The 27,032-nt window shown below is 39.1% G+C and overlaps 1 protein-coding gene and 1 long non-coding RNA gene across 2 annotated transcripts; one reads left to right on the top strand and one right to left on the bottom strand.

Moving 5' to 3' along the window:
• Window positions 1-8,593: 8,593 nt before the first annotated feature.
• On the bottom strand, window positions 8,594-11,538 carry LOC139197261 (uncharacterized). The gene is made up of 2 exons (XR_011582498.1): window positions 9,263-11,538; window positions 8,594-8,924 (listed from the first exon to the last, which is right to left on the bottom strand). It is a non-coding gene; the product is annotated as an uncharacterized lncRNA (long non-coding RNA).
• Window positions 11,539-17,301: 5,763 nt separating this feature from the next.
• Window positions 17,302-17,871, top strand: LOC139196787 (uncharacterized). The gene has a single exon (XM_070823129.1). The coding sequence runs from the start codon at window positions 17,302-17,304 to the stop codon at window positions 17,869-17,871; it is 570 nt and encodes a 189-aa protein (XP_070679230.1).
• The last annotated feature ends 9,161 nt before the right edge of the window (window positions 17,872-27,032 follow it).

Raw genomic sequence — 27,032 nt, 5'->3', positions numbered from 1 at the left:
GTTGAGGATTCTTCAAGATACATTTGTCTATTTTCACATTCCTTGAAGACTCTCCTTGATAGATTGGCCTTGTAACTCCAGTAGTGGATGATTCTCCTTCACAGTACATGCCAGACATAGGAAATGAAACAGAAGTAGGTGAATCTTCAACAGTTATCTCAGACTTAATAGTTGTGCATGAAATTCCTTAAGTGTAATCGGAGTTTCTTTCACCACAATTATAGTCTTGATTATATTGTACTCAGATGGTATCCCTGCTAAAGCAGCCACAATTAAATCATTGTTAGAAACTACCTCCCTTGCAACTAGCAATTAATCTTTGAGATTTTTAAGTGTCAAGAGGTACTTCTCAATTGTACATGTGTTTTTTTTAATTGTGTGAAGCTCTGTCTTCAAATGATTGATCCTAGCTTGAGACACAGTAGCATATCTATCATTAAGATGTGTCTAAGCTTCGTAAGCAGTTTTACTTCCCACAACATATTCTATTGCCTCATCTCCCAAAGTTGCAATCAAGAGACTGAGGAAAGCCTTATCAGTTCTAATCCACTGTTTATACGCCTTAGTCATTTCTTTAGTAACACCAGTATCAAGTGAAATAACATACTTTGTTGGACATACATTTGTTCCATCAAAGTACTCAAATTGATCATAACCTTCCAGAACAAACCAAAATTGATACGACCACTTTGCAAAGTTATCATCATGCAATCGGATAGTCAACATTCCAAGCAATCCATCAATCTTCATAGATGTAGAATCCATAGCTAACAACCGTATTAACCAAGGTTCTTAAAAACGTTAGGCGCTAGTTTGGCGGCGAGCAAGCGCCTAGCGCCTAGGCAGCTAGGCGGGATCTAGGCGGGCGCCTTGGCGGCCTAGACGGATTTAGGTAAATTTCTAGTATATCTTGTAAATAAGTGCATATTGACATGTAAAAATTATACTTATATGAAATTCATGGATAAGATAATAAAAGAATGATAAAATACAAAGAGAGTATCTAACAAGTTCAAAATTTAAAAACTCATTAAACATATATACCATAGAACTTAAGACATTTTGAATGACTAGTAAGTTAAATTAATTAAATTCAGAGAGATAAAATATAATTCAAGATATTTTAAATAATTAGTATTTTGTTTTTAAACAAAAAATATTAAAAAAAACCCCACCTAGTGGGTTGGGTAGTTCATAAACATTTAAAAATCAAAAGCTTGTTCATAAAAGTCCACGTGTGAGGTTTGACACCTCCCCTCCACCCCACTTTCTCACATCAGATTGAATTCCAAAAGGTGGAGCTGTTTTTACACCTTGGAAAGTAGACGCATTATTTTTTTCGGATTTCTTTTCCTCTTCTTCCTTGGAAAAAGGAAAGCCATTAATGTTTTGAATTTTTGATTCCTTTTCCTCTTCTTCTCCTTCTCCGATTACTCAGTTTTTCCGTTTCTTCTTCTTCTGTTACTCTATAAATTTCTACAGCAGCCTTTCTCACTTCTTCTCTGAGCTCTTTCATGCTTCCAAGGCGCTCGCTTTCTCTCTCTCTCTTCTAGCCGCCAAATAGGCCAGCGTTCGCACATACCTTGCCGATTTAAGAAACGATTTTGAGTTAATCGCGGCGAAACACCTCCTCTTAGTGCCCAGGCACTGCCTAGGTGGCCGTTTTAACCGTTTTTAGAACACTGGTATTAACTTAATCAGAATATCACAAACAAGAACTTCGTGCCACAAACCAACAGCTTCGTGCTTAACTAAATCAACAAACAAGAAAGAGCTTTGTGACCTAATTTCAGTTATTTTTCAGAATCTGACAACAGATACAAGCTTCGTGCTCAAATTTCTTTTCATAAACAACAAATTCAAGCTAATGCACAATTCGAGTATAGAAATTTCACAATTCATCAAGATTTATCACAAATCACAATTCAATTGCAGTAATTCAAAAGATTCTTCCATATTCATCAACATTCACTGAATAAAGGCTTCGTGCCACAAAAATTCTTCAAGTAATCACCAAATAGCGACTTCGCGTTTTAAAACTCGACTCAGATCTGAAGAAAAAAACATAACCTGATTATCGACAATCACTAGAGAGAGAAACTGTTCATAGATCGCTGCTCATAGATTATCTCCGATGATCGCGATCGTTGTAGAACCTTGACCGCCGAATCTTGATTAAGCTTCTCTTTCAAGCTCAAGATTCACAAAGAACATGGGCTCTTGATACTATATTAACACTGATATAAAGACTTAGGAACTAAGAAGTGAGGAGCGAAGAATTCTAGAGAGAGAAAGAATAAGAGCTCCATAAGTCGTGCATGTTGCTGAACGCCCCACTACAAACTAGGGAGTAGAGGTATGAGCCATCATCCAATGTTTCATCAGGAATTCTTTAAGTTTAGTAACCACTAGTCTACTTGTTTCATCTCTGCCATCTTTTAGAGCTAATTGGTACCTTTTATTGTACTCGTGCTCTAAATATAGTTTACATACTGGAACGGTTAAAGTAGAGAAATTCATCATGATAAGTAAAACAAGCATGATGAACATGATGAAGGCATGATCCATGCAGAAAACAAAGATTGCACCAGTAGCTAATTGAATGCAAATATTCACGATAAGGGTAATAACTAGAATTCCAAAAGTAATTGCATTCATCATCATTTCTTTATTTTTCATGACTCCAAGAGAAGGCATAGTGTTACCCATTACTATGCAGATAAAGGCAGAACTGCTGAGCTTTCCGAGCTAATCCTGATGGCTAGGCATCAGAGTATTGAGATCCACTGACAGTTTAATTGCAACACCGATCAAGGTCAAAGAAGTTGCATTGATGGAGAAGAACTTGCAAGGGAACCAGAGTTTCCAATGTCGAAAGCCATGGATAACATCGGCAGCCATTGCAATTAGGCAGGCCAAGGATGCAGCTGCTTCATAGATGCCAATCCAAGGCATAGGAAGCACTGAACTTGTCTTGGTTCAGATTCTCGTTGACATCACAGCTGCCCATCTTCTTCCTTAGCTTCTGAATATCTTGAGTGATGTTTTCTTAGGCTAGAGGGTAGAGTTTTTGTGTTATGATTGTGCTACTGAATGTGTAGGCTGCTAAATGTTTTTTGATGAAAGTGTTGCCGGTCCACTTTCAAAGCTGACCCTAAACTATTAGTTAATAAAAAGGGCTTAAGTTTTAACCATAAGGACATACATCAAGCACTAAAAAAACAAAAAAACGTGGGCTCAAATAAAAGCCCAACTCACATAACAATGACTATTCCAAAAATGCCGCTGATGGAAATTTAACTCAGGCCCATTACAAACATAACGATTACCACATTGAATCCACCACTCCATCGTCATTAATTACACCAACTCACTCCTAAAAAATAGAAAATAGAAACCAAATTCTAAACCCAATTCCAACTTCAAATTCCAATTTTCAAACCAAAATCTACACACCAATGGCAGAAGAACAACAAATTCCGGCCAAACAACAAATTTTCGACGAACAACAAGTTCCCAACGAGCAACAAGTTCACCACGATGAACAAGTTGCCTCCAAACAAACGGTACTAAATTCAAATCCTTGTTTGCATGTTCATGATTCCATACAATCTATCAATTTTTACTTAGAAAACATTACAAAAGAAAGATTAGTTTTATTTTGGGTAAATATTAGTTTACTACCCTCATGTTTCGTGGTTTTCAGCATTTAGTACATCAAGTTTTTTTTTGTCTCAGAGTCATACCTAAAGTGTAAATTTTGGGACAGTCTCATACATCTGTTAGTCAAACTGTTAAGTCTTCCGTTAACTGATGACGTGGTGCCCATGTGGACAATGACTAGGTGCCACATGTCAATAAGGGTCCCACGTGGATATTAAAAATTAAAAAAATTAAAAATTACAAAAAAGTACAAAAACAAAATTACAATAAATAGTGTGGGATATTTCATAAACAATGTAGTTATATTGTTCTAGATTCATGAACAGTTCTTAATAGTTATATATCATAAATATTAAGGATTGTTTTGGTTTTGTTTTATCCCTTTCATAAACAATGTGGGTTGATTTGGTTTTGTTTTGCTCCCTTTCCTTATAAATACTGTGGGATAATTCATAAATAGTGTGGGTTATATTGTTCTATATCCATAAATAGTGTGTGATATTTCATAGAAAGTTTGACATATTTCATAAAAATTAAGAGTTATTTCATTTTTTGGTTAGTTTCTGACATTGGTGTGTAGTTTTTTTCCAATGGGGTTTATTTGGTACTTTACATAAAATAGAGTGAGTCTATTTAGCATAGTTTCATAAATAACATGCATTTTTTTGTTACAGTTCAATAAATAGTATCCTAACAATTTTCATTGTTGCAGATGAAACAACAAAAAAACCTACAAAGAAGGGTAAAACAAAGAAAAAAAATGCTAAACAGAAGAAGGAATACCACCAGTACAGAAGCAACATGATTGGGTTTGAAGATGTAATGAAAGTCTACAACCCTATGTTACAACAACGCCTGTGATGAACTAGCAAAGATGCCATTTTGGAGTCTACTGAAAACGTTCATGGATGGGACTTTGATTACGTTAGAAAGGAAGAGGAAGTCCGACGTGAACTTGATCAAAATCATTAACTGCTACAACCCAACAAACCAAAAGTTCAAATTTGGGAGTCATAAATCATAGGGAATTCCCAACGATGATGTTGTCTAAATCTTCGGATTGAACAAAGAAGGAATCAATCTACCGAATACTGACAAATCAACCAAATTCGGTGATGATGGCTGCCTCATCAAAAAGTACTTCACAGATGTCAAGATCATAAAGAAGAAGCATCTTGAAAAGGCAAATGAGAAAGCACTTGAAGACAAAACACTTGAGGGCGCACAAGATATTGCTTCACTCATATGTGCACACTTCGTTCAATCATTGTTGTTTACAAACTCTAAGACCTATATCACCTGGAGTGTCCTGAAAATCTATATGAACCTACAACAGATAAAAAAGTACAATTAGGTCAAAGGAGTAAGGGACTATCTGTTTATGATGCTTGACAAAGCAAATAAAAAAAAAAAGGGAGGAAGGAGAAGAACCGACCATAAGTGGATGCACCATCCTTGTTTTGGTAAGTAGCCAAAATAGTTAATTAAAATGAATTGTTTCTTACAAAATTTTGCACAACTAATATAACTTCATTAATTCATCTAGTACTGGATATACAAATCTAGTGGAGACAATAAAAGGATGAGAAAACCTGATTTCGGCGATCATAAGATGGGACACAAGCAAGATCCACAAAGCACCAATAATCAATATATTTCACTTTGAAATGGCGTTTTCCAACACAAAATTAATGACTTATTATATAAAATAACACCTACCTAATGTGACTGTTTGCAAATTAAGGATGCCATTTCTTAAAGAAACAACGACAAAAATAAAGAAGGCGAATAACAGAAAGCAACCTATACTTAAGAGGATGAATCAAACAATGAAGATGAATCAAACAGAGAAGACATACCACAAGAGGTACAAAACAATCTCCAACCTAAAAACTATCATATATGACCAATAACATCTATAAACAATTAACTAATTCTACGAAAAAAAATGGTTCATTAAATGTATCTTTTGTTCTCTTCCATAAAAAACCATGGCTTATTATGTTTATGTTTCACAAATAGTTTGAGTACTTATGTTATAGTTCCACGTCTATTTCATAAAAATTATTTGTTAATTACATAAATAGAGTGTCTATTTCATAAACAATGTTGGTTTATTTCATAAATATCGTGTTTATTTCAAAAACAGTGTTGGTTAATTTCATAATTAGCGTGTATATTTCATAAACAGTGTTGATAAATTTCATAAATAGTGTATAACACTATGCTCAATTTCCAAAATTTTTTTTGGACATTTTGTGAAAATTAATAAAATATGTAATATTATTGTGTGTAGGCTGGTTCTAAAGTTCTTTATGCTGAACCAGGAGAACAATCTTCAAAGGCAAAAAGGCATAAAAAGATAGAAAAGAAATGCAAGAAAACTGATGTCGAAATTGCTGAGGTTCATTCTGAAAATGAAGAAGGACAAAACATGGAAAACATAATTGGGGTTTATCAGAATGTCATCAACAACGACGAAGGAAATGATCAGAATGTGAACAAGAACGCAGAGCAAACTAATATAGTATAATAATTAGTTCATTTTCATAAACAATATACTTTTCTTGCTTTAAGCTTTATAATTAGTGTCCAGTTATGCTCAGCACCAAAAAATAGTGACTAGTTCTTAATGCTTTTTAATAAATAGTGCCCAATTGTTTGTCCAGTTTCTTAAACAGTTCAAGTTCTTAGTCAACTTTCATTAATAGTGCCCCAATTACCTGACCACTTCATAAATAGTGCCTAGTTTTTCCTGCAGTTTCATGAATAATGCCTGGTTTTTCTTGCAAATTGATAAATATTGTCTAGTTATTCCTGCAGTTTCATAATCAGTGTACCAATTTTGGTTTCTGTTTTCATAAATAGTGCCTAGACAACTATTGTCCATTTGTTTAATATAATATTTCTTTGTATTCAAACAGAATGACATGGAGATAGAAAGACCAAAAAGTGATGTCGAATACCTTGACAAACATTTGGAGACCATATTGGAAGAAAATGTGGACAAGGTTGGCAAAGTATTCTTCCTGATGAAGCATTACTTCCATTTCACGTGATAGTTTGGGACATTAAAAAACGTACAGTGATTCATTACAAACTACCAAGGCTTGAAGGAGGTAAAGACCAATATTTTGACTAGGCTCTGCAAGTGGTAAGAACAAAACCTTAACTATATTCCATTTTATGTACTAAATTTCAAATGAAAACAAATTGTTTCATTAGACTTGTTTCAAATGAAAGCTTTTTTTTTTTTTTTTTTTTGGTAGCGAGACAAGATCCAAACAATATACAAGGACTTCAAGAGTGACAACACCTTAACAATTGATATTGAAAGCCATAAGACTTGTGCACAACAGCAAGAAGACTCGTAAGTACAAACTTTATAATATTTATAGTTACTGTAAATTCAAATATAAATGACATCATTATTTGTCATCTAATGTGATTGAGTGATGTTCGCATCTATTACAAACTTTATAAATGACATCATTATCTGTCATCTAATGTCAGCAACTATCTATAACAAACTTCATTTTTCTTCAATCCTTATATTTGTTCACAACTTGAATATATTTGTAAATTCATGTCAAATTATAGGTTATACATGATAAGCTTCATTAATAAACTCTCAAACAACCAGAAAGTTCAAGGACATATCAAAGATTACCAAGTTATAAAAGCAAGCAAAGATACTGTCATCAATTTGATGAACCATAAATTCAGCTAGACAAATGAACAAAAAGAATTTATCGAAATCTCATAGTATAAAAGCAAGCAAAGATACTGTCATCAATTTGATGAACCATAAATTCAGCTAGACAAATGAACAAAAAGAATTTATCGAAATCTCATAGAGACTGACAACCATTGGACATTAGAATCAAATTTCATAAAATGGATTATATGTAATTATGATCTTGTTAAGTACTGGGTTTGTTTTTTGGCTTCCCTTATCAAAATTTGTACATGATACCACACATGCTTATATTTAGAGTTAGGGTACAATGTTGATCTAGATTTCTACTGGGATTGAACTTCTCAAAGCACCAGCCATTTACACTACAAAAGGTTTGAATCATACATTTGCATTTGCATTTGCATATCAAGCTTATTTGTCCAGATTCCTTTTGTTTAGTGTAGTAAAAAATTTCATCTGTTGTCCAGTTATCTAGGAATGCAAATTAAGAAAGTCGACATTGGCCAACAAACATCTTTTCTTGTGTGTGGATCTCTCACCCTTGATCTGGAATGGTCTTTCTGGCTTGTGACACGTGTCTCGTTGTTCCCTTTGTTTGAAACATTCACCTCTCCCATTAAAAGAACTCTCAAGGATTCATTTGTTCATTGGCTAGGTTATTCACATTTTAAGAAGAAGAGTACATTTAGCCTAGAGCTATCTCTTAGGCTTCCAAACGAAAACCCTAGAGATTGGTTCTTGAAGTATTGCATTGCATGTTTCTTTTCAAATGTACTTACTTTGTTAAAAACAAAAATTAAATTTGTCTTGGAAGCTTGGTTAATGAATTTGTTCATACTTGGATTTTCTCTGTGAGAACATGGGGAAACAATTAAGCTGCCATTGCACACAAGGGCATGTCATATCATCCAGATAAACAACAAACCGATTCCATTATGTCCTAACATAAAAATCTTCCACATTAGAACGACTAATCCTCCAATGGATGCCCTTCTTCAACAACAACTTCATCTCATTTTGTTTCTTTGGACACACAATCGTATGAATAGTCTGACCAAATATTCTCTTCTCAGCCATACTAATTATTAGCCGAACTTTAATGTCTACAAGAAGATCCATAAGTAGCAAATGCATTGCTCATCGATCCCCATCTTTTACCAGGAAAATGGGCAATAGCATAATTCTCTTTTAGCAAATCAGACAAAAAATTTAACATGGCCTTGCCCGTTATCCTTGAATTCTACCATGCAATCATCAAAATCATATGGTGTACATGCATAAACACAATTTGACAAAAGATTTATCATTTTCTTCTTTAGTCCCTCACCAGCAGCCTTTTGAAATAAATTACTGATATTCTGTTTCAAATGAACAATACAAAATGAATGTGGAGACTCGGGAAATAATTCTGGAATGCTCTTCAAAATACCATCATGTCTATCTGACATAAACGTGATCAACCTCTCTTTGGGCCTTAATATACCATATAATATTGACAAGAACCATCTCCAATTTGCTATCATTTATGAATCAACAATAGCATAAGCAACCTCAAAAATCTCTGCACAACAAAAAGGAAGATGTACTGTCAAAATATCAACTACTTCTGAATCTCTAATTAAACTATTTCTTAAACTGTATTTGAAGTATATCTGCAACTTTTTTCCTTTATTTAAAATAAAATGAAATATCTATGCACAACAAAAAGAAATAAATAAAGTCAATTGTCAACTACTTATGAAATTGTGATGGAACTACTAGTATAAATATCATAGAACTATTTCTTAAACTACTCTTCAACTATTTATGAAAAGTGTTAGCACAACAAGATACAAAAAAAATAAAAAAATAAAAAAAAACAAATAATATTGAACGTAGAATAAGAAAGTATTAACTCACTATCATTGCCATTTTTTGCACAATAAGAAAGAAGTGTTCCCTTGTATTTGCTCTTGATAAAAGTACCGTCAGAGAATAACGTCGGGCAACAAAACATGAAACCATTAATCCACGCATCATAAGAAATGAACAAACAAAGAAATCTATTACACAGATATGGATTTGCTTGAACGAGTAGATTCAACATATCAAGGCATGAACTTATAAGCATCGACATCATCACCATTTAGTTCAAAAACTACCCTTTCTTTGCCAAAGTATGCAGTAACATAATCAATATCTAATCCATTAAACTATTTTAAGTTTGAGATAATCTCCTTTGGTGTAATAAGAGGATTTTATTGAACCTTGTCCTTTATGTGAGAAGCAACAAATTGACGTCTTGATGTACGCCACGAAGAAGAAATGTTATCCGTAGATAACTGAACTATAGAACCATCACATTTATCCATAACCAGTATTTCTACGATGTATTTTCCAACAACATCAAGAACCATTAACATATTCATAACCTCGACATCACAATCTAAAGGACAAGTAGGTGATGAAATAGAACTAACAACGGATAAACCACCATATGTAAATTGAGCTAGTACACAAAAATTACCATTCTCCGCAACTATTGAACAAAAGAAAAAAAAAAACAATTACAAATCAGTACACAAAAATTATATGCAGATAACAATAAAGAATGACAAAATGTAGTGAAAAACTATGAAACTAGAATCTTAGAACTTGTAATGTAGTGTTGATTACCTTTAAAAAATGAAACTATGAAGAACAACGATCAATTATGGAACTCCAGTGAAATAATGAACAACAACGAAGATCACAAATTCAAAATAAAATCTCATAACATTCAACCAAGTTTCAGAAAAGAATTGAAGAACAATTCTTACTTTGAATGAGCTAAACAAACAACATGAAGATTAGGATTTCAAAAAAGTGACTTTTAAAACCTTCGACTAGTTTGCGAAAAAAAATAAAAAACTGCAGATTGAAGAACTCTACAACGTTTTAGAAAAAAAAAACTTCCATTCGGTTGTACTAATTTCAAAATAACTAAACTAACAGATTAATTAACATAAGTTAACCTAAAACAATTAAGGGCAAAAGTGATAAATCAGCTTGTTATTTAGGTTCGCCAATCTTAAGTTGGGCTTATTAAAAGTGAGCTTTGTACTAACCATTAAATAAACTTACAACATGGTTTTTGGTTAAAACCCAAAGTTTTCAAGCCCTTTTGGTTAGTTTTCCTTAGGTTTAACCACGTAATTTTGGACGGAATTTTTTCCCTCGTGGTTTTGCCAATAGTGGGTGAAGAAATATTGAATGGCAATGCATACCAAGATACCAAACTTCAAAGTCTTGGTTCTAGTTTTATACCCTCCAACCTTCTTTGGAATTCAGCTCTAATGTAACAACCTATCTCTGATTTACGTTTTAATTAGTTAAATTTACAAAAGTACCCCTAACGACGAAAGCATTGACTTCCGTTGACTTTCATTTTATGAATGTAGGAATTTTTCTTATAATTTATACACATAGCACTCATTGATACGAACGTATAGGGGCAAGCAGAATTGATTTTGGAGCTAAAACAAAGTTTCTACGAATTTTTGAACATCAAGGGCATTTATGTAATTTCATATTTGGAAATATTTCTCCATTTTGGACCTTCCCTTGGCTGACATGTGGCAGATTCCCCATTTTTCTAGGGTGTTCTTCTCTGTCCTGAGTACTTCTCTCTCTTTTAATCTCTCATTCTTCTCTCCTTCACTCATCTCTCTCACTCTCTTTCCCTCTCTTTGTCGAACACACACACCTATACACCAACAAATCAACAACACCACCAACCTTCCACACTTCCTAGCCACTATGGTGAGGCCATGAACAAACAATTAGGAGAAAAACACCTAGGAAATTCCTCCCTACATGTTACAATCAACCCCCAAATATTTGTATAATTTCATAAGTCCCTAAAATTTTAATGAAAATTTCATTTTGGTTTCCTAGATTGACTAAATCTGGACCGTTTATCTAGATTCCTAAACTCCCTCAAACTGCCACATGGAAGCACCCTAATAAACCTCACATTTCTCTCTCTCCCCTACCCCCGTGACTTCTTCTTATTCTCTTTGTTTCTGCTTTCTCTCCCTTCTCTCTTCTCTCCCTTTTTCACCGTGACACACATACACACCCACACATACCTATCTGCATTCCCTGCTCGAGGAAGACATAACCATCATTGTTAACCACATCCTTCTTTCTCCCTTTCCCGTCGCTGCGAGGGACGATGAAACCCCAGAAACCTCTGGCGAGGTTTTCTTAATTTTTCGGTTAGGTGAGCCTTGAATTTCGTTCTTTGCATTCTAGATTAAAGTATGAATGTGTTTTAAATGGATTTTATTGCCTTGTTGTTGAGGTTTTAGAATGAAATCGAGTCGGGTTAAGGCACACACAACTCCGGCAAGCCCGTGAGTGTCAAGGAGCCTTTCGTTGATCTCCGACCATTATACGGCAAAAAGGAAGGTATAAACACACTCATCTTCTATTGTGCTTCATTTGATGCCTAGATTGGAGTCTAGGGTCGTGGTTTGCAGTCGGCCGGAGCTGGGAAGGCTCCGACGTTCTTCTCCGTTGTTCCTGTCGACACCAGGCCTTCTAGGCTGTTTCTCAAACCCACGAGCTCTAGGCCTGTTTTAGCCAGCCCAGTACCCTAAACCATTCCCTTTTTATTTTTGGTTTAAATCCTTAAGACCCAAAAGGCCTTAGGGCCGTGACAGCAAGGTCCAAACCCTTCGGCTTCAAGCCTTAGGGCCGGGAGGAACTCAGGCCTCCAGCCCATTAAACTGAGTTTATTTTTATTTAATTTAATTGTTTTAAAAACCAAAATGGCCTTTGGGCCATTTCTGTTAAGGCTCTAAGCCCAAAACCCTTTACCTTAAACTCATTAGGCTCTAACCATCCAACCCAAATCCTTTAGAAAACCCTTTTATTTATTTATTACCTTTTTGTGCTTAGGTGAAGTTGCTAGTGGGAAAAATCTTAATCCTTATCCGCACAACTGTACTGCTACAGACTATCTGTGAGTGGATCCCTTCTAAAAGTTGCATAATTTTATAGTTTATTTGCATAAATGAATAGCATGCATTACGAGTTTATGAACTGATTTTATGTTAAGCATGTTTAGTGAAATATTGATTATCGTCTCGTTATTTTGTAAGGAATTCATTGTTAGCCTATATTGAGCTATAGTTTGATATATCGTATTTTCTATAAAAACCATGAACTGTTAAACTATCTGATGGATGATGATAAGATTCTAGAACATGTTTTAGAAACCCTTATTTATAATATAGACGATGGATGACTTTATACTATGAAGTAGTTATTTATGAGAGGGGTAACTATTTGTGCATACCTAGTAGACACTATGTCGCCTGGGGCGAGGATATGGTGTTGGCAGTTAGGCCAGGAGAAATAATCCCTAGCTACGGGCTGAGGGACATGGAGCAGGCATTGGGCCAGGAGTTGGTAATCTCTGGCTACGGGCGCAGAGACTACGGTGCTGGCATAGGACCGGGAGTTATATTTATTTAGTGATCTTACTAGCAGCACACCGTACGAAATGATCTGTGAGACGTTTGATGTTTTGATTTCCACGATGTTTTTCCATGATATGTCTTTAAAGATGGTTTTGGCATGCTAGGGTTTTTAGTAAACCTATCACTTATTATGTTAGTAGTTTTCTTTATATAAACCTGGGGGTTAGTACATTGATAACTATTTTATTATTATTGTACATATGAACTTGGTCCACTCACCTTTGTTTTGCGCCCCCTTAGGACTTAAAATTAAGGCATAAAATCCCGACGTCCAGGTAGTTCAGCATCGGCATCTTTGAGTCCTTTCGGTGTAGGACCCATACCTTTGTTAACTTAATTTTTATGTTATTTCTTTTAGTGTTCTAGTTAGTTGTATGCTCTGAACACATTCCTTATATGCATATTCATTATTCTTTTATATTTCTAAGTCTTATCTATCCATTGTTGTCAGCATTTGCACTCAATAAATGGCTTTCGTCACCCTCGGGTGTCGGCCAGCATGTGCCTATCATGGTATTTGGGGAATATCGGGATCGGGGCGTGTCAGATTGGTATCAAAGCGTGGTTTGTTCAGAGCATACTTAGGATCTTCTCTTACTCTAGTACTTTGTCGGTTTTGACATCATTTGGATGTCACGACTTTCGGATTTGGTGCCATTCGACGCAGTTGTGCAAACCTTTCTTTGTTTTAATTGTCACCTTCTTGTTGAAATTCAAGAATTTGTGTTGGGATTGTGCCTCATCGGTGACGTGTTTGATTTGTTGGATGACTTTTAACATAGGACGATACTCAACGGCATGCATTTCCTGGGAATGATGGGCAGAGTGGGTATTACTTGGAAGCGAGGTGTTTTAGAAATCTCAATTTGTGGAAGTTTGGTAAAGACTAGCTGTAGATCCAAAATGGTGATGCCCCTCTGCAACATGCGTGCCCTAGGAATTATGGGTAGAGTCAGCTCTATATCTAAATGTTGAGAAACGAAAAAATCTTGGCGGTACGAATTGGCTAAGACCAACTGAAGTTTTGAAATGATGATATCAATATACAACATGCGTTCCCAGGGAATGGAGGGCATAGTCATATCTCTTGGAAATTGCTTGAAACATTCGAAGTGCGTGTTAGAGAAAGCGAGTAAGTTCTAGTTGTGACGATATTTAGTAAGTGGTAATTAGTGGGATTGAATCAATGTTCTCGGACTTGTTACCACTGAAGAAATTCATGTGGATCTTTAGAAAAATTCTTCGCGATTATCATATCGATAACTTCCTTGCTTATTCCAAAGATGAAGTCAAGTTCACGAACCTTTGACCGTCAGCTTACATCAAATTCTTCGAGCATTGACTTCGTTTAGTTTATATAATTTTCTTGGGAAATTCCTTGGTAGCAGACGATATTCTTATCAATTTTCAAATAGGAGTTGCGATTCTTATTGTTGTTGTAGTTAGACTTAGATGAAGAAGATCCAAACTTGTTTGGATAAACAAACTTCTTGAATTTCACATGGGTCTAATACTCGGTGGTGAACCCTAACTCCTTGGCCATGCACTTTTCGGTAAAGTTGAATTTAGCCTCTTACTTTTAGCCCTACTGACTAGTTTTTTTGTCCACTACTTGTTCAGCCTTGTAATTTTCAGTGTAATGGCTTGAGGCTCTACCATATTCATCATTGTACGAAGATTGAGCTTTACTCTGAACTTCTCTGGACTCATTGAGCTTTGGTTTCCTCAAGGGCCTCATTTTAAGGTAGCCAATTGTGTCACTGCATACATACACAGGCTGCTTTGTATGTTTCTTCTTCGTCATTCTGTTGATTCAGAGGTTTTATGTTTAATTTTTGAACTTTGAAGCAGCTCTCACAAAGTATTGTGAATTTTGAAATATCTTTGGCCTCGTCAAATCTTATTAAGAGTTCTTAACTATTCTTGAGCTCAAACCTATTTCCTTTGGCTAAGAAACCTGTCGACCTTATTGTGATGATTACCCAAATAATCATAAACAGTGACTTCTATTTATGCATCTTCATTTTCCTTCGCTTGTTTGTTTTCAATCTAAAATGGATCATGCCGAAACAATACATTGAGGGTAAAAAAGAAAAGAAAAAAAAAGAGTTTGTTCTCGGCATGGTTTCTCACTCAAACCAGATACCTTGTACTCTAGATTTAATGGACTTATTTTGACCATCAAATTCTTGAGTGTTCTTATAGCATCCTCGACATGGTTTCTCGATTAATCAATTAGAAATTTACAATCGATCGATTCGGCGAAAGTGTGCGCCCAATTCTTATCAATTTGGACAGGAATGTTAGGAGCATAACCTTTTCACAAGCTTACCAAACTTACCAAAAACAATTCCATGTAGGTGTGAAGTTAAGCTGTCTTTTGGTGAAGATTGTAGTGTAAGTGATCAGCTGATTGCATCACTATCTTCACGCTGAATTGAATGGTCACCACTGATTATCTTGTTGCAATTCATCAACATCATATCGTACTCTGGTAGACCTTTTTGATGATGTGATGTGTTCGCCTTAATGTAGCTTTCCACTACCTCGCACCAGGATCCTTCGGTTCGCAAGCACGTGGGCATGAGATTTGAGCGGTCTTTTAGTAAGAGATGGATGAAGGTTTTAGTACAAAAGGTTAGCGGATTGTATCACCATCTTACTATAATTCATAGGCATCATCGGTTCCTTTCAGACGTTATGTGTTCGTCTCAACGCATATTTTCACTGCTTCACTCTAGGACTCTTTGTTTATGAGTATGTGGATGTCGAAACTGTTTGGTGCACTCTGGGATAGCACTACAGCAAAGTTAAGGTGAGAATTGGATAATCTTTACACATCTCTCAAACAGTGTATGGTCTCTTTTGTTTTTAGGTTGATCATTTGCAAGTTGTTCTTCTTTCCACCAATTATGGCACTTGTTGCGACATGGTAAGAAATTTACTACATGCAACACTGGTTGATAAAGGAGTTGTGCGAGCTTGTATTTGGAGTATCGGATTTATGACGTGTGAAATTGTGCATGTGGAGCCAAAAATAATCACAAGGCGACACGTAGATTTTTGACAGAAAAAGACAAAACTACCCTTGAGGTATACCGGGATTCCTACGTGCAATCAGCAAACAATTATCCTTCAACCAAGTCAAAAGTGCCCAAAATAGGTATCAACTTAAAACCTAATTTATTCATATATTTCCCATTTCATTATTTAGCTAATCAATTAGCTAAATAATATACTTATTCCTTTCATATTTCCTAAAATTGACTAATTAAGGGATTAATTACCTAATCAATCCCTTAATTATCAACTAAACCTCCAAATTATAACCAAAAACCCACTAGGGCCGGCCATGCCCTTTATTTTCTGTTTGTTGCTGCCATTTTCTCCCCCTGTTTATGACATTCAAATAGCTAGTTAATTAGGTTATTACTATTTGCTAATTAACTAGCCAATTATTTCCATAACTCCCCAAAATAACTAGCCCATTATCTCCATAACCCCCCAAAATAAATCACCATTTCCTCTCCTATAAATTGGGTCCCATTTTCAAAAAACGCTAGTTCCAATTCTCTTACAAAAAATCCCAAATATTCTAAACACTATTTCTCTCTAAAATTCTAACTTTGGCATCGGAGGTTCTTCGGCCAAAGCCCCCCCCAATTCATCGTGGGTGCGTGAGGCTTTTGGCCTTAACCTAAGGTGCTAGTTGTTTTGTAGGTGCAAAATCGTCCAAGATCGAAGAGGAGAAAATTTGCATCCACAAATTGGTGCTTTCATTGAGAGTTGAAATCCATACTCATAGAAGACTCTCGCACAAAAAGGTTTTTTCTTTATTTTCTAGTCCATTTGAATATTTTTCATACGTTCTTATTATTAGAATTCTTTACTTGCAAAGGTTCTTTGATAAAACGTATAAGCAAAATATAATGGCTAGAAATTTAGAAAATTCCATAAGTGAAAATTCTAATATACAAGAAATGGGATTGCAGAGATCCGTGAGGCAAAATGCGACAATAAGGGGAGCGGCATCACCACCACGAGTTTCCACCATGGGAACCACCGCGGTGGCTACCTCGGTAGCCACCCACGGCGAGGTCCATGGTGCCTTCACCACGGCCACCATGGGAACCACCGCGGTGGCTACTTCGGTAGCCATTCGTGGCGAGGTCCATGGAGCTTTCACCACGGCCCAAGACCACGACCCAAGCCGTGCCATCCAAGTTTACGTGGACCCAAGCCCAAGCCTCGCATTCACATGCACCGCGCATTGAGCAGCCTGCTTTCGTCGAGCAACCCACTCCCGTGGCCCAGCCTGCTCTCATGACCCAGCCTGCTCCCGACGAGCAGCCCACTCCTGTGGTCCAGCCTGCTCCCGACAAGCAGCCCACTCCCGTGGTCCAGCCTGCTTCCGTCAAGCAGCCCACTCCCATGGCCCAACCTGCTCCCGCTAAGCAACCTGCTCTCGCTGCCCAGCCTGCTCCTGCCAAGCAGCCTGCTCTCATGACCCAGCTTGCTCCCGACGAGCAGCCCACTCCCGTGGTCCAGCCTGCTTCCATCGAGCAGCCCACTTTCACGGCCCAACCTGCTCCTGCCAAGCAGCCTGCTCTCGTGACCCAGCCTGTTTCCATTGAGCAACCTACTCCCGTGGCCCAACCTACTCCTACCAAGCAGCCTGCTCTCGTGGCCCAGCCTGCTCCCGACGAGCAGCCCACTCCCGTGGTCCAGCCTGCTTCCGTCGAGCAGCCCACTCTCACGGCCCAACCTGCTCCTGCCAAGCAGTCTGTTCTTGTGACCCAGCCTGCTCCCGACGAGCAGCCCACTCTCAAGGCCCAGACTACTCCCGTGGCTTTCCAAGCAGCCCAAGTCGGCCCAAGACTATCTCAACCATTTGGACCTACTATCGAGCCGGGAGCATTCTCACCATATTTGTTCGCGGATTTGACATTTCCCAACTCAAATCTCGCGCACGGAGTCTACCACTCTTCCACTGCCCAATGAGGCGCATTCCTTCCAAGCTCTTCGAATCCAAATGGCGAACAACACTTGTCTCGACAAGTCATAGAGTTGACGAGCGCCCTTGCACAATAGACAACCTTGGTGAATCAACTTTTGCAACGCATCGGGATCCAACGTGCAGACGGACATTTCCAGCAGCGTCCCGGCAAGCAGCCACTCGACCAGCCACGAGCCGAACGTTTGGGCAGTGTACATTCCCGTCTTAGAGTGCGAAGGAGCATACACTCTCGACTAGGCCCACGGAGGAGCATACATTCACGGTTGGGGTCATACTCCGATAGTCAACATGAACAACCTTCCGGGCAAAGTGTCTATTCGCAGCTAAGCCCACAATGAGCGTCATCCACCTCACATCAGAGTAGGCAGCACGACGGACGGAGAGAAGCAGTCACTCAATCCAGCTCAAGTTCAACCAGCAACCTGCGAAGAACTCGCTCGCCTACTAGGAACGCACCACATGCACTGCATCCGCGGCATAGACGAGCCAAACACAAGGAAGAGCAGCCTAGACCAGCAAGTCATGACTGGGGGCAGCCGAGAGCTCCGCTACCCCAACAAAGGCAAATTCAGGAAGAAGTAGAGAGACTCTTGACCAAGCGATTACATGATTTCCAACGCAACGAGGTCACCGATGAGGCACTACGACGGAACATAACCAACATAAGCAGGTCACCCTTCACGGAGGAGATCGAGCAGGCAGAGCCTCCACGCGAGTTCAGCATGCCACATTTCACATCTTTCAAAGGGGATGAAGACCCGGAGAGACACTTAAAACGTTACCAAAGTGCAATGATCCTTTATCGAAACAACGATGATCTCATGTGCAAGATATTCGCCACCACTCTACAAGGCGAGGCGTAAGATTGGTTCTACACCCTGCCGCCACAATCCATCCGGAATTTCTACGAACTTTCTTTGGTTTTCACCAAAGAATATTCATCCTATCGCTCGATCAAAAAGAAGTCTGACCATTTGTTCGACATCAAGAAGAACCCAAAGGAGTCGCTTCGCGACTATGTGAGGAGGTTCAAAGTAGAGAAGGCAAAAATAGTTGGATGCAACGACTCGATAGCTAGAGCAGCCTTCCAAAAAGGACTTCCAGCAAACCACCCGCTATTCAGAAAATTGATCATGAAAGAAGATCTAACTCTGGCAGACTCTTTTGCTTTAGCAGAGAAGCATGCACTTTGGGATGAGGCTCGCCAATGCATATTCAAGGACTTGAAAAAGTACCCGACATCACATCCCTAGAAACAGCGGAGGACTTATTCGCATGTTTGACGGTATCTAAAGTAGCAATAAGCTCTACCATCATGCGAGAAGAGCTGGGGGCCCGACTACCTGTATTCTACAGTTACCTGCAGTCATCATCATGACGCACTATTCCGCCGAATCTAAACCGGCAGCGATAAAGGCATAGACCCTGGCAGATGCAAAGTTTTCTGACGAACGTAACAACTCGGCCCAAAGATGCCCCGAAGGCAGTCGATCACACTTTAGCCGCACATATTCCCTCAATGGAGATTTCTGGCATTCGCATGTCAACGGCGCATCCAACTACGAAGGCTCGCGAGCAGCCGTGGTTCGTGGCAACCGACTACTTCACCAAATAGGTGGAAGCAGAGCCCATGACGACCACAATTCAGACGGACATAGAGCGCTTCATATGGAGGAACATCATTTACCGATTTGGCATCCCTTAATCCATCGTCACCAACAACGGCCTGCAATTCATGGGCAAAGATTTGGCGAAGTTCTTCCAAAAATATGGCATCAAGCAGCATATGTCCATGCCGAGATATCCTCAAGGCAATAGGCAGGCCGAAACATCCAAAAAGATGGATCTCATCTGGGAAGGTCTGTACAAGCTCAGCAGAATAGGCGGCAAGAGTAATTATACCCCCGCTACCATGAAACGATAAAAAGATCGAAAAGTAGTGGAGCGCCTACAATCTGAAGAAGTACCATGTGTGACCTCCCACTACATCAAAGCCCGAAGACTCAAGAAGCTCGACGGGCACCACCTCACAAGTCGAGGACTATCCAGTTGTTATGCTGTTCCTACCTTATAGCTAAGTTCTCGTCCGTTTCACTCGTTTTTCAATGAGGAATTCAGAAGTAATCACAACTTGGCTCGGCTGCATGCTTATAACAACTAATCACTCCGGCACTTCAAAAGAAGACTGCGCCCTTCTTAGGGACCCATCGCAGGAATTGCGCCCCCCGAGGGACCAACCATGCTCTCCAATGCGAGAGGGTAAACTAATTGCTCTCCAGTGCGAGAGGGTAAACCAATTCCCCGACACCCATATGGGTCAGTTCTCCAAGACGGGAGGATAAACTTTACACTCCGAATATCCAGACATGGATGAGCCTGGCTGCCCTAGTATAACTAGATGCACGATGGCTTGCGCCGGGATTCCTAGAAGTAGCCGCAATGGTCTTTTTCAAGGCTTAGCTAACTGAAGGATTTTGGGTCTCTTGGCCTAATCCGTGGGGAACCGGGCCCTAGAGACGGAGAGGGCACATTACGCAGTACATTCGATGGACGGCTGCCCTGGAATCCTAAAGCTGCTACAGAGTGCACTAAGGTAGCCTACGGATTCCGGAAGACTGCCTACGGCTTGCCCTTCGAGCAGTAAAGCCGCGCTAGACTTAGGCAACTGCACATTCTTATGAAAGGTTAAACAAGCTAGCGCGCATATACGAAGTTTTATCCACTGCCGACATGCTATGTAGTCGATAAGCTTCACCTCTGCCAAGCGCGGAACAACCTACACCAAGTCCTAAAGTGTTGTGATACTTGCTACGCAACCTACGGAATTGAAGAAAGTCAAGGTTAACAACCTAGTGGTTACGCGGACTTATCTGCTTCTGTAAGTAAGGCATCCGGCTGCCAACCCTATGGCTAACAACTTTGCAAAGTTCTACACCAACACCTACGGCTGCATAGGCTACGCGAGCTTGTCTGCTTATAAAAAAGTAGCATGACTGCCACTGGTCTATCAAGTCTAAAGGTTAGGGCATGAACAAAATAAGTGAAGATGAAGAAAAACGAAGGAAAACATGTTTATAAACAACTAGCAAAGGCCGAAGGAGTTCAAGCAAAACAAGAGCTACAAGGAAAAACAAAGAAAATCCTAAAGGCTACCTAAAATACTACACTGCAGCAGCTTGGACATCCCACGACTACTCGGTCGCCACACCTTCATCCGGCGCTTCACCCCTGGCTGCCCCAGTCTGGGCACTAACTTCTCCAACTACTTCACCAATGGAAGCCTTAAAAATAAAAGCAAGCAAGTCTTCTGGAGAAATAGAGAAGCTCATCCACTCCCTTCTTAGCATAAGCAGCAAAACGAAGCTCAGAAATTGCAAGCTTACGATCTTGAATCTGAGGCGAATCAATCTTAGCAGCAAAGAGAGCAGGCTTTGGTGCCACTTTAGCAGCAGAGTCCACCTTACCACTATTCATAATAGCAAGTCTCTACAAAGGTGAACCGGACTTGGCTCCCAAATAACGTCCTGGTACAGACTTCGGCACTAAGGGCATGATAAAACCTTTACGCTGAGCAATCTTATCCACAATTGTACTAGCCTTTCTCAACATGGAAGATGCCACATGCTCAGATCTAGCAGCCTTATTTTTCTTCCCATTGGAAGAAGTCATGTCAATCACATACCTCTCGGTAGCAAGCGGACCCTCATGAGCAGCAGAAGCAGTCTTTAGTTTTTTCTTAACTAGCATCTCATGAGCAGGCGGGGAAGATCTCTTCTTTCCATCTTCATTCATAGTAAGCTCCATGACAGCGATCAGACGAGCCAATGCATCCGCCTTGATCTTCTTTACCTCTTCTTTCTAGAGCAGCCCACATTTCTTTCAGCAAAGAGGACTAAGCAACCAACGACATTCATGGTACTCAGCAGGGGAGCTCAACCCAGCATTCCAGCAGGCAGGAGGCCTGCATGCCCAACATTCCAGCAGCCCATGAGACCCGCAATCTCCTTATTTCTCTCAATCGCCAGCCTGGCCCGAGTCAGGTCCAAGAGCCCAAAGGACATGAGCCATGCGGCTCGCCTAGCACTGCGCCCCAGCGCCACAATCCTCGACCCCAGCTGCACAAGCTGCCCTTGGCTCAAGCCAAGCCAATCTACCTAAGCAGTGGTCCCTGCCACGATATCTCCTCAACCCATGCCAAGCCAACTCCTGGCCCCTGCCAGCCGACGTGCCGCACCACCCCGACGGCTGCCCTGCAATAGCACTATCCAAGAAGAAGGCAAGAAAAATTAAATTTTTCTTACATCGGTGCGACACGGAGAAGACGAAGAAATCAACGAAAGACGGTCCTTTGCATGGGCAAGATGTAGAAGATTCCTAGAGGAGGGGGAACAAATATCCTCTAACTTTCTCTCTCTTGTTGGGTAGAATAAATCGCTCTCCAAAGTTGATTTAATAACCCACTTAAGGTGGAATTAAATAGGCTTTGAGAGAAATTTATTTCCCTTTCCTAGAAGGATCTAATTTCCATTTAAAGAGAGAATCAACATCAAAATAGGAAACAGTCTTAAGTTTCCTAAAGCAAGAAAATCTCTACACATGTTGCCCTTTCCTACAAGCAGCCCAACAGGTGTGGGGGCATTTGTGGAGCCAAAAATAATCACAAGGCAACACATAGATTTTTGACAGAAAAAGACAAAACTACCCCTGAGGTATACCGGGATTCCTACGTGCAATCAGCAAACAATTATCCTTCAACCAAGTCAAAAGTGCCCAAAATAGGTATCAACTTAAAACCTAATTTATTCATATATTTCCCATTTCATTATTTAGCTAATCAATTAGCTAAATAATATACTTATTCCTTTCATATTTCCTAAAATTGACTAATTAAGGGATTAATTACCTAATCAATCCCTTAATTATCAACTAAACCTCCAAATTATAACCAAAAACCCACTAGGGCCGGCCATGCCCTTTATTTTCTGTTTGTTGCTGCCATTTTCTCCCCCTTTTTATGACATTCAAATAGCTAGTTAATTAGGTTATTACTATTTGCTAATTAACTAGCCAATTATTTCCATAACTCCCCAAAATAACTAGCCCATTATCTCCATAACCCCCCAAAATAAATCACCATTTCCTCTCCTATAAATTGGGTCCCATTTTCACAAAACACTAGTTCCAATTCTCTTACAAAAAATCCCAAATATTCTAAACACTATTTCTCTCTAAAATTCTAACTTTGGCATCGGAGGTTCTTCGGCCAAAGCCCCCCCCATTCATCGTGGGTGCGTGAGGCTCTTGGCCTTAACCTAAGGTGCTAGTTGTTTTGTAGGTGCAAAATCGTCCAAGATCGAAGAGGAGAAAATTTGCATCCACAGTGCATCCTCAGGAAATCATTGCTTGCTTATCAAGAAGACGAATATGTGATCGATATCGCGGGCGGCCAATTATGGTATCGATAACTTATTCGTTGGGTTTGTTAAGCAAGTGGGCAAGTAGATTCATTTACGGTAGTTGTCACATAATTGTTCTCTTGGGACTCAACCTAAAGACACATTTGTTCTTGGAGTACGTGCGGTTATGAATTCTTGGGCAAGACCCGCTCTCATCTTTCAGTTTTGATTTTCAGTATAAGTATTTTAACTTCCTTTAATTTAGTTATTTGTTTTTGGTCATTACAAATGTTTTGAGGAAAGTGTTTTCCGTTTTCAATTTTAAGTTCAGCACGAGTTTTCGACCTATATGTTAGTACATATGTATTTTGACGTTATCATATTTTACGTACTTACTTTGACCTTAAGCTATTTTATGTTTTTGACCTTATATCTTTATAAATTATGTTTCTACTTTTACAATGATGGGGAAGAAAGTAAGAGCTTGGAGGCATGATAGAGGATTTTGCAACCCGCTCGCGACGGTGTGGCATATTCTCTTTGATGCACCCACTCTTACTTGATTTCTCTTTATACATATATTCTTCTTCCTATTTTTGAGTATTTCAATTTAGTAAGTGATTTTAAATTTAGAAGATGAAATATTTATAAGGGGGTAGATTGTTCCACCTAACCCCTAAATATTTGTATAATTTCGTACGTCCCTAAAATTTTAATGAAATTTTCATTTTGGTCTCCTAGCTTGACTAAATATGGACCCTTTATCTAGATTCCTAAACTCCCTCAAATTGCCACGTGGCAGCACCTTAACAAACCTCACATTTCTCCCTTTCCTCTACCCCCGTGACTTCTTCTTCTTCTTTCTGTTTTTTATTTCTCTCCCTTCTCTCTTCTCTCCCTCTTTCACTGAGACACACACATACACACACACACACACACACACCCACACGCACCCATCTACATTCCCTACTTAAGGAAGACACAACCATCATCATCAACCTGGTCCTTCTTTCTCCCTCTTCCATCCCTGCAAAGGACGATGAAACCCCAGAAACCTCCGAATAGGTTTTCTTAATTTTCCGGTTAGGTGAGCCTTGAATTTCCTTCTTTTCATTCTATATTGAAGTATGAACCTGTTTTAAATAGGTTTTATTGCGCTGTTGTTGAGGTTTTAGAACGAAATCGAGTCGGGTGAAAGCATTCCCAACTTCGTCGATCCCGTGAGTGTCAGGGAGCCTTCTATTCATCTCTGGCCATTTTAGGGCAAAAAGGAAGGTATAAACACACTCATTTTCTCTTGTGCTTCATTTTAATACCTAGATCGGAGTTTAGGGTCGTGGTTTGTAGTTGGCCGGAGCTGGGAAGGCTCCAATGTTCTTCTCCGTTGTTCCCATCGACACCAGGCCTTTTAGGCCGTTTCTCAAACCCACGGGCTCTAGGCCCGTTTTAGCCAGCCCCGTACCTTCGACCATTCCCTTTTTATTTTTGGTTTAAATCCTTAAGACCCAAAAGGGCGTAGGGCCATGACAGTAAGGCCCAAACCCTTTGGCTTCAAGCCTTAGGGCTGGGAAGGAACTCGGGCCTCCAGCCCGTTAAGTCCAGTTTATTTTTATTTTAATTTAATTGTTTTAAAAACCAAAATGGCCTTTAGACCATTTCTGTTGGGGCTCTAAGCCCAAAACCCTTTACCCTAAACCCATTAGGCTCTAACCATCCAACCTAAATCCTTTATTTTATTTAATTCAAGCCCAAATCCTTTAGAAAACCCTTTTATTTATTTATTACTTTTTTGTGCTTAGGTGAAGTTGCTAGTGGGGAAATTCTTAATCCTTATCCGCACAACTCTACTGCTACGGAGTATCTGTGAGTGGACCCCTTCTAAAATTTGCATAATTTTATAGTTTATTTGCATAAATGAATGCCATGCATTACGAGTTTATGAACTGATTTTATGTTAAGCCTGTTTATTGAAATGTTGATTATCGTCTCGTTATTTTGCAAGGAATTAATTGTTAGCTTATATTGAGCTATAGTTTGATATATCGTATTTTCTATAAAAACCATGAACTGGTAGACTATCTGATGGATGACGATAGGATGCTAGAACATGTTTTAGAAACCCCTATTTATAGTATAGACGATGGATGACTTTATACTATGAAGTGGTTATTTATGAGAGGCGTAACTGTTTGTGCGTACCTAGTAGACACTATGCCGCCTAGGGCGAGGATCTGGTGTTGGCCGTTAGGCCAAGAGAAATAATCCCTAGCTACGGGCTAAGGGACACGGAGCAGGCATTGGGCTGGGAGTTCGTAATATCTGGCTACGGGCACAGAGACAACAGTGCTGGCATAGGGTCGGTAGTTATATTTATTTAGTGATCTTACTAGCAGCACACCGTGCTTACGAAACGATCTGTGAGACGTTTGATGTTTTGATTTCCACGATGTTTTTCCCCTATATGTCTTTAGAGATGTTTTTGGCATGCTAGGGTTTTCAGTAAACCTATCACTTATTATGCTAGTAGTTTTCTTTATATAAACCTGGGGGTTAGTACGTTGATAACTATTTTATTATTATCGTATATATGAACTTGGTCCTCTCACCTTTGTTTTACGCCCCCTTCAGGACAAAATCGAGGCATAAAATCCAGACGTCCAAGCACTTCCGCATCGGCATCTTTAAGTCCTCTCGGTGTAGGACCCACAACTTTGTTAGCTCAATTTTTATATTATATCTTTTAGTGTTATTGTTAGTTGTATGCTCTGAACACGTTGCTTATATGCATATTCATTATTCTTTTATATTTCTAAGTCTTATCTATCCATTGTTTTCAGCATTTACACTCAATAAATGGCTTTCATCACCCTCGGGTGTCGGCTAGCACGTGCCTATCTTGGTATTTAGGGAATATCAAGATCGGGGTGTGTCACTGCAAAGCACAATGCAGTTACTATGCAAGAATTTCTTCGGCGAAGGTAAGCCTCGAAATTGGTCCATATCATTGGAGATCGTGTCTAGGTTCATGATTAGTAAGTTTTTGGGTTGTTTTGGTGGTGTAGGCACACAGAGAAACACAAAGGAAGAAACTGTTAATTTATGGAAAATTCAAAACTGTGGTCGTTTGGCCATCTTCCAGCCATTTTTTCGGCCAATTTGATCTCCGTTAGGCCTTCTAAGTGTATGAATCTCTTCTCCACATTCCTAACTACATTTTGGATTTTGAACACTTGATTTAGATTTGTATTGAGCTCGAATGAGCTCTTGAAGTTGGTGGAAAAATATGGAAAAATTCCAGAATTTCGAAGAAAGCGAGTACGTCTGTAGTCGCGGCGCGTGGAAGGCTGTTATGGCTGGCATGTAGAGTGCACATGCCTCCATCGGAGGCACTGTGGTGGTGGCACCGATGAATTTTTCAACGACCCATCTCGGCGCATGGTGACTGGGGCTGCCGCCTTGTGGCGACGCGTGGGGGAACTCGAGGTCCCTCCTTAGGTTTTTTGACATGCTAAATCGTTTTAGTATAGTTTTAATAAATGGTCCCTATTTAAGTTTAGGTGCGTTGGTAGGAAGTGATCCCGTCCTCCCTAATTCAATCGGCTCCCCGGTAGCAGAATATTTGTGAATGAATCCCTTCTCAAATTCATGTTTTTATAAATATTAGGTTGCATTCATGGAAATCATGTTTTTATAATTCTACATTTCATGAATTAAGTATGTTTTATGATAAGTTCACCGAATATCTAAAT

Source organism: Malus domestica, chromosome 06, assembly GCF_042453785.1.
Source record: "Malus domestica chromosome 06, GDT2T_hap1".
NCBI classification, from domain to species: Eukaryota; Viridiplantae; Streptophyta; class Magnoliopsida; order Rosales; family Rosaceae; genus Malus; species Malus domestica.
This window is presented reverse-complemented; position numbering and strand designations above follow the sequence as displayed.

Coding starts and splice junctions, on each gene's coding strand:
- LOC139196787 (XM_070823129.1), top strand. CDS start 17,302: ATGGCCCAACCTGCTCCCGCTAAGCAACCTGCTCTCGCTGCCCAGCCT.